Here is a 13,952-nt window from a genome sequence, read left to right as displayed (position 1 = left end):
ATTTCCCCACAGAATCCCCTCGACGCTACGTGGAGAGTGACGTGAACATCCACTACCGATGCCCCGTGCGCCACGACCCACTACCGCTGGTGCCCGAGCGGGAACTCGCGCGCCAGCAGGCCGAGCACATGAAGAGGCTCTACAGGGAACAGAAGAGGAACAAGTACCTACAGGTAGGTTGTTATCTCCCGGCGCCACGTGGACAGTGACGTGAACATCCACTACCGATGCCCCGTGCGCCACGACTCACCGGTACAGAGTCTCTACAGAGAACACAAGAGGTACAAGCACCTACAGGTAGGTCGATGTTATGGTAGGAGGAAAGCTGGGTCCTGGAGTCCATTCCGGTCCAGTGGTCTTACCACGTCCAGTGGTTCGGGGACTGATGAGATTGATGAGCTATAAAGCGATGGAAAAAATAAGTATCCAGAATGGGCTCTAAGAGCGCAAAGCAAGTGTATTTTATATAAAGAAAACTACATTTTATAATGTTAGCGGTCTATTATACAATGGTAATTGATTCGTATTTTAAAATCTTAAAACAGTAACTACGTAACAAAATATAGGAAGTAGCATTAGTCGAGGTTCTTGTAAAAAATAAACGATTTTTAAACCTATTAGAAGAAATCGATCAATTATAGATACAGCTGATCTGAATCGATTACGATAAAAAATACGACGGTTGTATATTCTAAAATATATTTGCGGTTTATTTGAGCGCTATTTTTGTACATTTATTCGTTGATATATTTATTTTATAGACAAGATAAGATATATTTGATCGCCTTAAAATTAACGGTGCGGTGGCAGAATTGTTAAATAAATATTTAAAACCTGCTTGTACCTTTTATCTCTCAAAGTAAAATTAAAATAAAAGTAATTCAATAGAGCCGTCATACAATTTCACAATACGATTGTTGAATTCAATAGTTTGCAAAACTTAATATAATAGAACACAATCGAATAAATCAGAACGATGAAATAAAAGAAAATCAGAACAAACCGTCTGTCTCAATGTAGGTCGTAAAAAATATTGCAACAAAGACAATTTTAGATCCGATTCTATTACAATTTCTCATCACATTATATCGAATACAATCGGTTGGAACCGAGCATCGATATGCGCAAAAACGTTAAACGGTTTATCGGAATACGATTATCGCGTCAGTCGATGTTACGATTGCGATTAACGATTAATCGTGTTAAACTAGGCGGAGGCACGCGACTGTAGTTTGATCGATATCATGATATCCACTAATTTATTGAACTTGAAGTTTGAGAACTTACGCTAGTAGTATAGTAACTCAGTTGATAATAGGTGTGGCTATGTAAGTATATTATGTAAACTATTATGTTATTATTCGTAGAGAAATTCCATTTTCTATTCTCATAATACGTGACAGACTGAACACACCACTTTTCCAACGATATTGACATGTAATTTAGTTATCTACTATCTAAAATGAAAAGAGCTTTCTTCACATCAATAAAGTAACAAGGTTCCCTGTAAATGTTCATAATAGTTTCTCATTACATGAAAATTGTTTTAGAAGTACAGTTAATATTGTTTACACTTTCTAGTTAATCGAAAATCCTTGTAAGTATTAGAAATTTTTGTGCAAGAGTTTGTTAAAATCTGAGTTCAATGTTCGCGTAAATAGCAACGTTAATATTTTTTCTTTAAAAAAAAATAAGGTTCAGTGAGGTGAACAAACTATCAAGAATTCTTGAACGAAACTATTTAATCATTTGATAGTGTACATAAAATATGTATGTAATCATAGTATGGACAAAGTACACGTATCTAATGGTAGCTATAACGCAATATCCATGCTATTACCGACAAGTTATTCAAGTGAGCGGCGAGCCTATCGCCGTAGTTACCTATGTTATGTAGGGCCAATCATAGGAAATTATAGAACATTAGTTTTCTACTAATCTAAATTCAAAGTTCGTATAGGCTACTTTTATACACCCACACAAATAATTTGACTGTAGGTCTTTTTATAAGAGTTAAGTTATATATTGTAGCGTGGAGTGCAATGGCCTCTCCATTGCACTCCACGCTCATTTTCCCAACCGTGGCATAAAATGGGCAAGAAAAACAATAATAAATTGAGAGTCAACAGTTCGGGAATTGTGCTGCAAGATTACGCTTCTTGCAAACTATTTACGCAATGCTTTCTTATAATTAGAAAAGGCCTACTTTGTCCGGCAATTGTACAATAATTTGAACAATGATGTTAGATAGATATTGCTTTTAGTGTGATGTCACATACATAACCTATACTATTTTGCTCATAACTGTAGAAAAACAATCAGACAGCTGGTAGTAACAATAGGTATACATTACCCACAGACGGTGTTGTGGCTTCACAGTTTATTTTAATCCGAGCATCAATGCCGTATTTATTTACATGTACATAATTATGAACTTCTTTGATACTTGGTTGAATGAGGAAATTCCTCCGCGATTTTGTAAAAAAAAATGTCCGATTACAGTCGAATATATCACAGGTTGTCTACAAAATGACTGAACGTAGTTTGATGAATTGTATCATAATGCAGTGCCTATACTTTTTGTACATGGTACCTACTATAGTATTTCTTCTATAGGCACGCGGAGCAATTAACAAAGAATACAAAGTACTCTGACTACATAATCATGAACTTCTTTGATACTTGGTTGAACTTCATAGTAATATTGTTTTACTCCTCCTCCATAGGGCACAAATTGCACGTGCTAAATATAGGTGTTCAACACATAATTTTTTGTGGCTGTCTAACAATAGAGTAAATTACGTGATAATGTATTAAATAATACATACTTACCTATATATTATCATCTCATTCTCATCCATCAGATAATTTCAATTTATGTTCTAAGATCTGACTAACTTGCTAAGTTCTAATTTGCACTTAGGCCGTAAAATAACTGTTTTCTTCATACAAACAAAACTTTTACGCTTCTTTCACTGAACGCGTAATTAGTAGTTGAACTGCGTAGTAAACAGGATAGACAAATACACCTATTTATGTACTTTTACATCCCGAACAAACGCCGCCGCGGCCACGGATGCGCGCGCGCCGTGTTTGCATACGACCCACTTGACGCACACACAGACACTTTTCACTGATTTCTCTCAGTGTACCCGCGGTGAAAATATCCGCAAATTATCAACGAGCTACTGATCAGGCCCTTGAGAGAAATCTTTACTTTGTACTTATCGCGTAATGCTGACCAATCGAGTTTTATTTACTTTCAAGTAGCGCTGCTTTTACTATGAATAGTCGTTATTTTTATTGCTTTAATTAAATTATGATAAAATAAAAACTTAATTGAATTGAATACATATTACATATGCAGTTTTTTGATCTAATATATTGGTCACGATTTATAAATTGCGAATTTTCTAGCGAAGCGTTTGCCATTCATACGAACTTTTATGGTAATATCGACTAGTTTTTTATAAAACAATCAAAAAATCCGAACGACCTTGCCTCCGCATACCAACGAAAAATCCGTTGACCAAATGACCACACGTATTTTTGAGTCCAGCGCGCTCATTATAATTTCGACCTTAACAGCTTTTCATAAAGCTGGTTTTTAAAAAGAAATCCAAATGTTAATGTTTTTATATTATAGTGGTATTCTCGTATTGTTGTGAGCATGGCACGGCTGGCCCAGTCGCCGCAGTGTGAGCGAAACGTGCGCGAGAGACGATCATGCAGTGGCGGATTTACCAATAGGCCAAGTAGGCCAGTGCCTAGAGCGGCAGATTTAGAGGGGCGGCAAATTTTGCGAATTTTTTTACAGTTTTTTTTTTTTATAATTATACGAGTACACAATCCATATATAAATAAACGATTAATAAACTCACTGTAATATATGCTTAGGTTTATGTGATCATGAATTTTAAAATATTCCAATAGCGTTTCAGTAAAAATAAATTGAAAAATCCGCTCGCTTCGCTCGCGGTTTCTTCATCTTTTCTGGTTTATTCTGCGCTCTTTGAGTCCAATCTAACAAAAAGTTAAAGCACCGAAGTAGCAAAAACAACTGACGCTCTACGCTGACGATTTCTAAGCTGTTCAGGAGGTGGAGGACTTTTGTGTCCCAAATAATTTCGCTTTTGTGTCCTCAAAACTCAACAAATTAAATATTAAAATTCCTCCAAAACAGGAAATATGGTCTATAGTGCAAGCTTACTCACCAACAGAGCAGTCATCTACTTTAGAAATCGATGCATTTTACTCAACTCTCAACATCGCCCTAAAAAAGTACACATACAAACACTGCATAGTAATGGGAGATTTCAATGCTCAGATTGGAAGTCCACGAAATGGAGAAGATATTGTACTTGGCCCTTACATCAGAGGGAAAAGAACAAGGAACGGTCAAAAACGAATAGAAATGGCGATGGAAAATAACATGAGGATAATGAACAGCCTATTCAAGAAAAGAACTTCAAAAAGATGGACTTGGGAATCGCCAGGCGGCAGTTTCAAAAACGAAATTGATTACATCTTAACAAATAGACCAAAATTAATTGACGACTGCGGCACCATTTATCTAAATTTTAATAGCGACCACCGAGTCCTCAGAGCACGTCTGAGCAGGTCAATGGGCACTATTAAAAGTCGACCCTTCAAAGTCAGAAGACCAACACCAAATAACAAACAAATGTTAAGCACTATCAAAGACAAACTGAAATTAGTGACAGAATCATCTTTTGAGGGTATAAATACTCAGCAGAAGTACAACATACTACATGAAATATTGACATTGAGACCAGAACCTGATACTAAATATAATACGAAGGATAAGAAAAACTTGTCAGAGAAAGTAATTACACTCCTAGAAGCAAGATCAAAACTGTTAAATACTACAAAGAAAACAAAAATTATCAGAAACAAAATAAGCGAAATAAGTAAAGAAATCAAAAACCAAATAAGAAAAGACAGAGAACGCACTAGGCGTGAAACTTTTGAAAAATACATAAGCAAAACCGGAGGTATTAAAAAGCTCTAAAAACTTTAAAAGAAAAGAAAAACTGGATACCCAATATGAAAGACCGACTTTCGAAAACGAAAACAAAAAGATATGATATACTGTCAATAGCAACTACATTTTACGAAAACCTTTACTCCAGCAAGAACCAAATAGTAAACACCGACTTAAATAACACCGACGCGGTTCCACCTATACTAATAGAAGAAATATACAAGGCAATAGAAACACAGAAGAAGGATAAAGCTCCCGGCCCTGATAATATCAGCAACGAATTACTTACAGATTGTAAAAACGAGCTAGTACCACTACTTAAACACATTTTCAACGACATATTGCACACCGAGGAAATTCCTGCACAGTGGACTACATCAACAATAATCCTACTCCATAAAAAGGGGGACAAAGGAGAAATTAACAACTACAGACCAATAAGCCTAATGTCGAACATTACAAAATTTTTGCAAAAATTGTCCTAAGGCGAATAACCAAAACTCTTGATGAAAACCAGCCCAAGGAACAGGCTGGCTTCCGGTCAGGCTATTCAACATTGGACCATATACTAACGGTAAGACAACTTTTTGAAAAAGCCAAAGAGTTTAAAGTGCCCTTCTACTGTTGCTTCATCGATTTCAACAAGGCATTTGACTCAATAGAACACAACAGTATCTGGCAATGTCTGAAGAAACAAGGAGTCGACCAGAAATACATTAGGATTTAAAAAAAGCATATACACTAACAGTACAGCAAGAATAAAACTAGAGAAACAAGGGAAACAAATAAACATAAACAGAGGCGTACGCCAGGGAGATCCACTGTCACCTAAATTATTCACAGCTGTACTGGAAGATATCTTTCGGAGACTGGAATGGGACCACTACGGACTTAACATAAATGGCGAAAATCTTACACACTTGAGGTTCGCTGATGACATAATAATACTGGCAAGGAGCAAAGACCAACTACAATACATGATCACTGATCTGGATAGAGAAAGCCGCAAGGTAGGTCTGACGATGAACACTTCAAAAACCAAAGCTATGACAAACGCATTGAAAGACAATATTCTTTTAAACGGCGAACCAGTAGAGTTTGTAAAAGAATACACTTACTTGGGCCAACAAATCTCGGTCACTGATATAATGACAAAAGAAATCGACACAAGGATTGGAAATGCATGGAAACGCTACTGGGGGTTTAAGGAAATAATGAAGAATACAGAAATCAAAACGTACGTGAAAACAAAACTGTATAACACTTGTATACTCCCAGTCTTGACATATGGCTGCGAGACATGGGCTCTCACCAAAGCGCAATATAAGAAACTTGAAACGTGTCAGACGGCAATGCAAAGAAGCATGCTAAATATAAGAAAATCTGATAGAATAAGAAACACCACTATCCGAAGGCGCATGAAAATTGAGAATGTCACAACTAGAATAAGGAAACCAAAGTGGAAATGGTCCGGCCACATAGTCAGAGGCAATGACAAGTGGAACAAAAACATAATATCTTGGTACCCTAGGGACAAGAAAAGAAATCGAGGAAGACAGTACCGAAGATGGGATGACGAAATTAAAAGCATAGCAGGGAATATATGGACTAGAAGAGCCCAATACAGAGCAGAGTGGAAGGAAATGGAGGAGGCCTTTGCCAAAGTTGGGCAAACAGACCAGGTCGTTGGTGTCATCAACTCGTCAGAGTTGTTAGATTAAGATTGTATACTGTAAACAAGGTCTGAATAAAGGCTGAATATTTTTTATTTTATTTAATATATGCTTAGGTTTATGTGATCATGAATTTTAAAATATTCCAATAGCGTTTCAATAAAAATAAATTGAAAAATCCGCTCGCTTCGCTCGCGGTTTCTTCATCTTTTCTGGTTTATTCTGCGCTCTTTGAGTCCAATCTAACAAAAAGTTAAAGCACCGAAGTAGCAAAAACAACTGACGCTCTACGCTGATGATTTCTAAGCTGTTCAGGAGGTGGAGGACTTTTGTGTCCCAAATAATTTCGCTTTTGTGTCCTCAAAACTCAAAAAATTTGGCGCTCGCTACGCTCGCGACTTTTTCACTTTAGGCCGGTTTTATAAACTCGTTTTGGTACTTTACTGTTCTAAATCTTAAAAATTTTGCGCTCGCTGCGCTCGCGGCTTTTTTACTTGACACTGGTTTCTATAAAACTAGTTAGCGCTTTATAACTTTGCAGTGGTATGACTCCGGTTTCTTTATGTTAAACCTAGCAAAAAGCACCATGAATGATTTCTACACAATTTTTAAGTACTTCAATTACAATTTTAGTCCGTGATTATATTGTGTCGTTTTTTTGGGGGGGTGCCACCCGATGGGTGCGCCTCTGATATAGTACCTACCCGAACGAATGAACCGATTTTAATTTAGTATTTTTTTTGTATTACAGGTGTTTTACGGGCGAGTTTCATGAAAATCAATTGAGCCGTTTAAAAGTTACAGAGGTTTTACGCTTTAAAGTCGCTGTCAGATAAACTTGTTAGGTCAACATTAAACTCTTCGGTACATAGCGGGTTGCAAAAATAATCTAGTAACTGACAGAAATATCATTAAGTTCACAATCATTAGGGGCGGCAAAAATTGAATGGCCTACTAGCGGCAAATTTGTAAATCCGCCACTGCGATCATGATATGCGTGCAAATGATTTTCCAAAGCGATTACGTTGAATGAGTGTGTAATTACGTAAATAGGTTCTGTGAAATGATTCTATGAGTGATTCTAGTGATATTAGTATTAATTGTAACAAATACAATAGGATTTCAAATTACCATTAAATAGGGCAATGTTAATAGAAATGTATTCGACCTCAGAAAATCGTGATTTCCATCACGTTATGGAGGTAATGTTTCACTGTTATATGTTAAACCTTTTCAGGAAAACGAAATACATCCAGCCGATATAGAAGCATTCGATGCCTCAATGAAGGTGACGTTTGAGAGAGTGTGTGAAAATGTTCTAACTGATTCTACTGTTTGGGTTTATTCTGCTCTCGTCATTTACCAAAGACATACACACGCTGTATAACATTTTTCGGCCTAACTCATTCCGATATCAGTCCCTTGCACTTATTACAATGAATCATTGAAGTGCAACGGACTTTCGACTTGTTAACAAAATTCAAAATTGGACTTGAGCTTTGTATCATACGCCTTCACATTTTTATTAGTTCTTGTACCAATGCTATTTGGTTTATTCCAGGAGTTGCAGGACATGCAGAATCGTCGACACCAGGACAACTTCACGCCTTCTCAGAAGAACATATTGCCTCTAAACAGATACGATGAAGCTGAGAAAGTGATAGCGAAGGCACTGTATACCTTCAACGGACAGACGCCCAGGGAACTGAGCTTCAGGAAAGGAGAAATGATCCACGTGAGGAGGCAGATCGACAACAACTGGTATGAGGGAGAGCTTCACGGGAGGATAGGCTTGTTCCCTTACAATTATGTTGAGGTAATTATTAAAGGCTATTCATTTTTCAGCAATAACTTTTCATTTAAAGGTTTTTAAACTTTTGCGATTTGTCCACTTATTTAATCGGGACTCCTATTTCTTAACCCGACGTTTCGGCTGAATTACACCGACCGTTGTCTTTCCATATGTTTGAATTTTTTAGGTTGAGTGGACAACGCACTAGTTTATTAATTAGTGTTTATTAATATTTGGTGATTTACTAATTTTTGTTTACGGTACCTCACACAGATATTTTATCTACATTATAATACATTATTTTGAAACTCTTTTCAGATACAAAAAGGCGACACAGTACAGGCTCCCAAAAAGCCCGCAGTGGTCGAGGGTCGGGCGAGAGCGAAGTTCGACTTCACAGCTCAAACTAACTTGGAACTTCCTCTTAAGAAGGGAGAGGTGGTGGTCCTCACCAGGCGCATCGACCAGAACTGGTGGGAAGGCAGAAACGGCTCCAAGACTGGAATCTTTCCTGATAGCTATGTCACTATACTGCAGGAACCCAGTCCTAGTAAACCTGGTGAGTATTTTGATATACAAAGTAAAATCGTAAAATTAGCGGTAAAAAAACTAGAGCAGTTTGTAGGTAGTTATTTCTTAAATCGTTTCTCTACTAAGTCTAGAGGCATCCAAAGTATATACCTGGTTATTTTCAAGTTATACTTATGTATATTTTTTTTATTCATTATCATTAGGTAATGGTACCTTCGTTAGTAGCTATAAACGATTGTCACATAAGAAACGATTGTGCAACCGAAAGCGAAAACAATAAAGCATCTGTCTTTGTGCCACCTCAGCAAATGCAAATGTTCATTTTCGATACGCCCAATTTCCAAGAGAAACATCTGATTACGACACATCCCATCATATACATTAACTGCCGATCCGCATTTCCTAACTATCCATTGATTTGGATACGGGGGATAGGATTTTAACATTAGCCCCATACAAGTAATGTCAGACTCTTATCCCTAGTAACCAAAACAATGGATAGATTGAATGTTGGGATAGGCCGTAAACCTGTCACTACCATAATGGCGTGTTCGCGCTAATATGCTAAGTTACGTAAGAGAATAAACACGACGTTTTACTAATGAGCCTGACTAACTTCATCGCTATGTTCATGAATTCCATCATTTTATCTTATCTGCAAATTGATGATTCATTTGTAGTTCAACAAAGCCCTTTGATTTCGCTATCTCAGGAATCTCTCTGTGAGTAAGGTTTTTAATTAGATACTGATATCTTAACTGGATTGTCAGATTAATACAGGAAAAAATATTGTAGTTGATTTTATTGTTTCATAGATTAGTCTCTTTATTTATATTAAATATTGATATCTAAAATGTATTTGATTAATATAGGAAAAAATACTATAGTAGATAATTTTAATTTTATGGATTAAACCTCGTATGTACAATTTATTGCTGAACAAAGAAGGTGAAACCCTAATAACAAACAGAGTCTATATCACTTGGACATACATCATAAATAAATCAGAAAAAGATGCCTTAAAATAACAATTGCTACCTAAATAGAAATGGACATTATTTATTTGTCAATAATGTATGTTACAAATATGGTGAAAAATAATATCTGTAGCCCACTAAAATAATACATATCTTTAACCCCCTTTTCTAATACAAATCACCTAAATTTTCCAGACCCTCAGCCGATCCTGAACAGCGACAAGCCAGTAGCATCACCAGCTGCCCATGGTCTACTCAACGGCTCAGCTAAGAGGAGCATGGGGCCACACAGCTATACTCCTCAACAGAACAGTCCTGCGCTTTCTAACGCACCACCTGCCACGCAGCCACTTCCAGGTAAGATTAGAGAAAAATATAGGTTTGTGGATCTTAAAATTACGTATAATAGAATATATATAAAAGTCCCTGTAATTCTGTATTAACATGATTATACAGACAGATTTTAAGACAGTACTGATTAAAGTACTATCTCAGAATCTGTCTCTTTTTCTGTATACTATGGTATTATTGCTTCTGACCCTTATAATATTGTTGACTAAGAGTGCCAAAGTTCATGTAGCAGTTTTGGACTTACATAAGTCGCTTATTCCGGGAGAAAGCAATTTAAATGTTCCTGTTTGACTCTGTGAAGTTTAAGTATCGGTTTGTGAAGTAAAACAATAGCAAATTCAAACTCTGTTCCGTTCTGTTCAGTATATTTACGTAAACTAGGGCCCTTAGAAGACGTGAAACATTAAACTATCTATGGCACTCAAATATTATGAAAACATTAATCTTGAAAGTGTTAACATAACATCGACTGCTTCATTGACTTTTCATTGTTCCTGCAACTAGTCGCAAATTGTTACCTTACGTTATCAAGCATAGGTATAAAACTACCTACAGGTAAGGTGTATACTCCGCGGAGATCGACGCGTTCCAAGGGAACTATTTCCCTCAATAGGGCAAAAAAACGCGTAATACAATACAGGACTAAATAAGCACAGGATAACGGACTCCAGACTGCAGGTATCATATATCCTTTATGCCCTAAACAAAAGTGTGACGTCACAATGCAGGTTACGTGGCGAAGCCTGCGCAGGCGTCGCTGTCGGCGTCGGAGCGCGGCTACGGGCCGCCCACCGGCGCGGGCGTCGACCTCAACAATACCGAGCCCTTGTACGTCGATACTAATGCGGAGGCCATACCGTTAGTATGAGGTTTTTTTTTAACTTTTTGAATGTTGTGCAGTTATGCGATGTGTGATAACCTCATGTGGTCATGTTGATAGTCAGCTGTGGGAATAAAAATGTGAATCATTTTTGGAGCATTTATGAGGCTGCCCTCTCTCATTATATTTTTTGTAGGACAGATAATTGGGACGTTTGTAGGAGTTGTGCGTTGCACGATTGCTATCCCTGCGTTCTATTTTTCTCCAAGAAACAATCGGTCATCGATTAACGACCATAGAGGGGCGGTGAGTGTGGGCCATATTAAAAAGAAGTTTTGGTCATCATACAAAAAAAAGGAATCAAAGGGTAGTCAACTTTTCACCTAAAACAAACTTGCCTTATATTTTTAATTACCTTATAACTTTCTTAAAACAAAAAATTGCAGATACCGCGCGATGTACAAGTACCGGCCACAGAACCCCGATGAGCTAGAATTGAACGAGGGCGACACGGTGTACGTGCTGGAGAAGTGCGACGACGGCTGGTACGTCGGCTCCAGCCAACGGACCGGACGCTTCGGGACCTTCCCAGGTATGCATGGAGTAGAGGATTGATGCAGTAGGTATTTAGTTAGCTATTAGGTTTTCATAATTTTGTCAGTCATCTTCCTTTTTATCGTCCCACTGCTGGGCACAGGTGTCCTCAAAACTCAAGTTAGCTAGATTATTAGGTGAATTTTGGTAAAGTCTACCCAAGTAAAGCACGGGTCATGAATATGCCTTTCCAAACAAGAAAGTCGCAAAATCGGTATCCAATGTATGGACAAATAGGGAGAACAGTCGGAGACGCTGCATTACATCATGGAAAATAAATTACACTATCTACTACGCGTGTTCACTCAGTTGAATAATGTTGATATATGCTTTGATTAACAACAGAACATTACACTTTTTTAATATAAACTTGCTCTTTCCAGGTAACTACGTGGAGCGCATCTGATAGCGCGAGTGGTCGCTGCTCCGGCGCCTGCGCCGCGCCGCGCTGTGTGCGCGCCGCCCGCGCCACCACACACACACAGACAATAAACACGGACTACACTACTAATGGAGTGCTAATGTGCTAGCGATCGCCACCGCGACTCGCCACTTTACCAACAGACGTGAACGCATCAACCCCACCGAGCACTCCATTAACTCACTAATCCGTGTCCTCAAACTTAGCCAGTGAATTATTGAGTGTTAAAATCTTTGTCACCAAAATAATATTAGTTCTTTATAGCTACTCCAAAATACCCTCAATATTATAATAGATTTGTATACCGCGCCCTCAATTTCTACGTATTTATTACCCAATGTAGTATCATAAGTACATGAGTAGTGGTGGAGGTCATGTATGTGTTAAAGCCGCTCTATGTTAAATATTATAACCGAATATGTACCTTAGAGTCTATCGTCGAATGATACCAAAATTACGCCATGACTTTTTATAATATTTTGTACAAAGGATATAAGCTAAGCTGAAACTAGAGTTGGCCTCGGTAGAACTCGAACTTGCTGACCAAAGCGTGCAATAGTGACGGCATTAGTAACTCGACTCGAGCCTAACACACTAACAGTAGAAGTATCAATGTGTATCGGTGTACTCTCGCTTCTGTCATCCCTCGAATGGAACATGTAACCGCATCGTCAATGTAATCTATCCAAAGTTGTTTTATGCGTCCCAAAGAGTATGTTTATCTGATAATTATGATGTTGTATAATTGTAAAAAAATAATAAAAATACTTATATACTTGTAAAATTGTTTAGCGTAGTATTTATTTATAACGTAGGAGTGACTTGTTTGGGCTCGTCTTTTAAAAGTGATATTTTAAAAGAACGAAGCCGGATTACTAATTCTAAAATACTAACCGATTTATATACATCAATACATGGAATTACATATCTGCAAAAGTCAAACTTTGGAGTAATACTTACAAAATAATCTCTGGTGATAACAAAGTTTAGACATTTTGTGTGCATTGGCGTAACTTACAGAATACTAGGTATGGATATTAGTTACCGCATTAATGATATAAATACCTTCATAATAATACTCAAGACTATGCAATGGTTAGTATATATAGGGCGAGTAATTATTTGGCAACGGTTGACAATACAATATTGTATGCTTAATTTAAAATTAGTTGTACGAATATTAATAAATACGCGTACTATGTATAATCTGGTGTCAAAGGTTCAGGCATCTAATAATATTCATTTTTGTATAACTTTCTATCAAAACGTGTAACGGTTTTAAATAATATCTAGTCATGGATCAGATTTTGTAATATTTTTTACAATTTTGAAAGAAAATGCTGTTTTTTTCCTTCCATCGTATTTCTACCTGATATCGATGTATAACCCAGTAGTGGATGTTTACATAGGAATTTTATATATACCTACCTACCTAAATGTTTGTACTTTTTCTAAGTGTTACCAAAGTATACCCTCGCCCTATGTCTATGCTTCATTTTGTGTAGGTGCAAATTCTTTCACTATTTTTTAACCAATTGTATTGTTGTATTTACTTTTGTTAATTTATTTTTAAAGCACAAATGTTTTATTTTGTTGTTGACACCTCGACATACAATGTAACATTAACTGCTATTGTTCGATATCATCACACCTAATAAAGTAATCTTTGTATTTATAATGTGTTTCATTTTATGCAACCTGAATAGCCTGAAAAAGTTTTATATGCATCTAGTTACAACATATAATAAAATAGAATTATAAGGAACGAGCTTACGTACAGATAGCATG

At 37.0% G+C, this 13,952-nt stretch overlaps 1 protein-coding gene across 17 annotated transcripts in view; it reads left to right on the top strand.

The window, feature by feature from the left end:
* Nucleotides 1-13,839, top strand: part of LOC124631675 (vinexin) — a 184,541-nt gene extending 170,702 nt beyond the window's left edge. For 13 of the 17 annotated variants that reach the window (XM_047166191.1, XM_047166192.1, XM_047166198.1 and 10 more), the window contains 8 exons: nucleotides 13-173; nucleotides 7,916-7,966; nucleotides 8,240-8,494; nucleotides 8,789-9,029; nucleotides 10,174-10,335; nucleotides 11,058-11,187; nucleotides 11,596-11,741; nucleotides 12,127-13,839. In XM_047166191.1, the coding sequence (XP_047022147.1) occupies nucleotides 13-173; nucleotides 7,916-7,966; nucleotides 8,240-8,494; nucleotides 8,789-9,029; nucleotides 10,174-10,335; nucleotides 11,058-11,187; nucleotides 11,596-11,741; nucleotides 12,127-12,149 (1,169 nt within the window). In that variant the 3' untranslated portion in view covers nucleotides 12,150-13,839. The remainder of the gene's footprint in view (nucleotides 1-12; nucleotides 174-7,915; nucleotides 7,967-8,239; nucleotides 8,495-8,788; nucleotides 9,030-10,173; nucleotides 10,336-11,057; nucleotides 11,188-11,595; nucleotides 11,742-12,126) is intronic. The other 4 variants (XM_047166199.1, XM_047166197.1, XM_047166185.1 and 1 more) reach the window with 1 other exon arrangement.
* Nucleotides 13,840-13,952: the final 113 nt, after the last annotated feature.

This window comes from Helicoverpa zea, chromosome 7 (genome assembly GCF_022581195.2).
Source record: "Helicoverpa zea isolate HzStark_Cry1AcR chromosome 7, ilHelZeax1.1, whole genome shotgun sequence".
In the NCBI taxonomy this organism is placed as follows: domain Eukaryota; kingdom Metazoa; phylum Arthropoda; class Insecta; order Lepidoptera; family Noctuidae; genus Helicoverpa; species Helicoverpa zea.
This window is presented reverse-complemented; position numbering and strand designations above follow the sequence as displayed.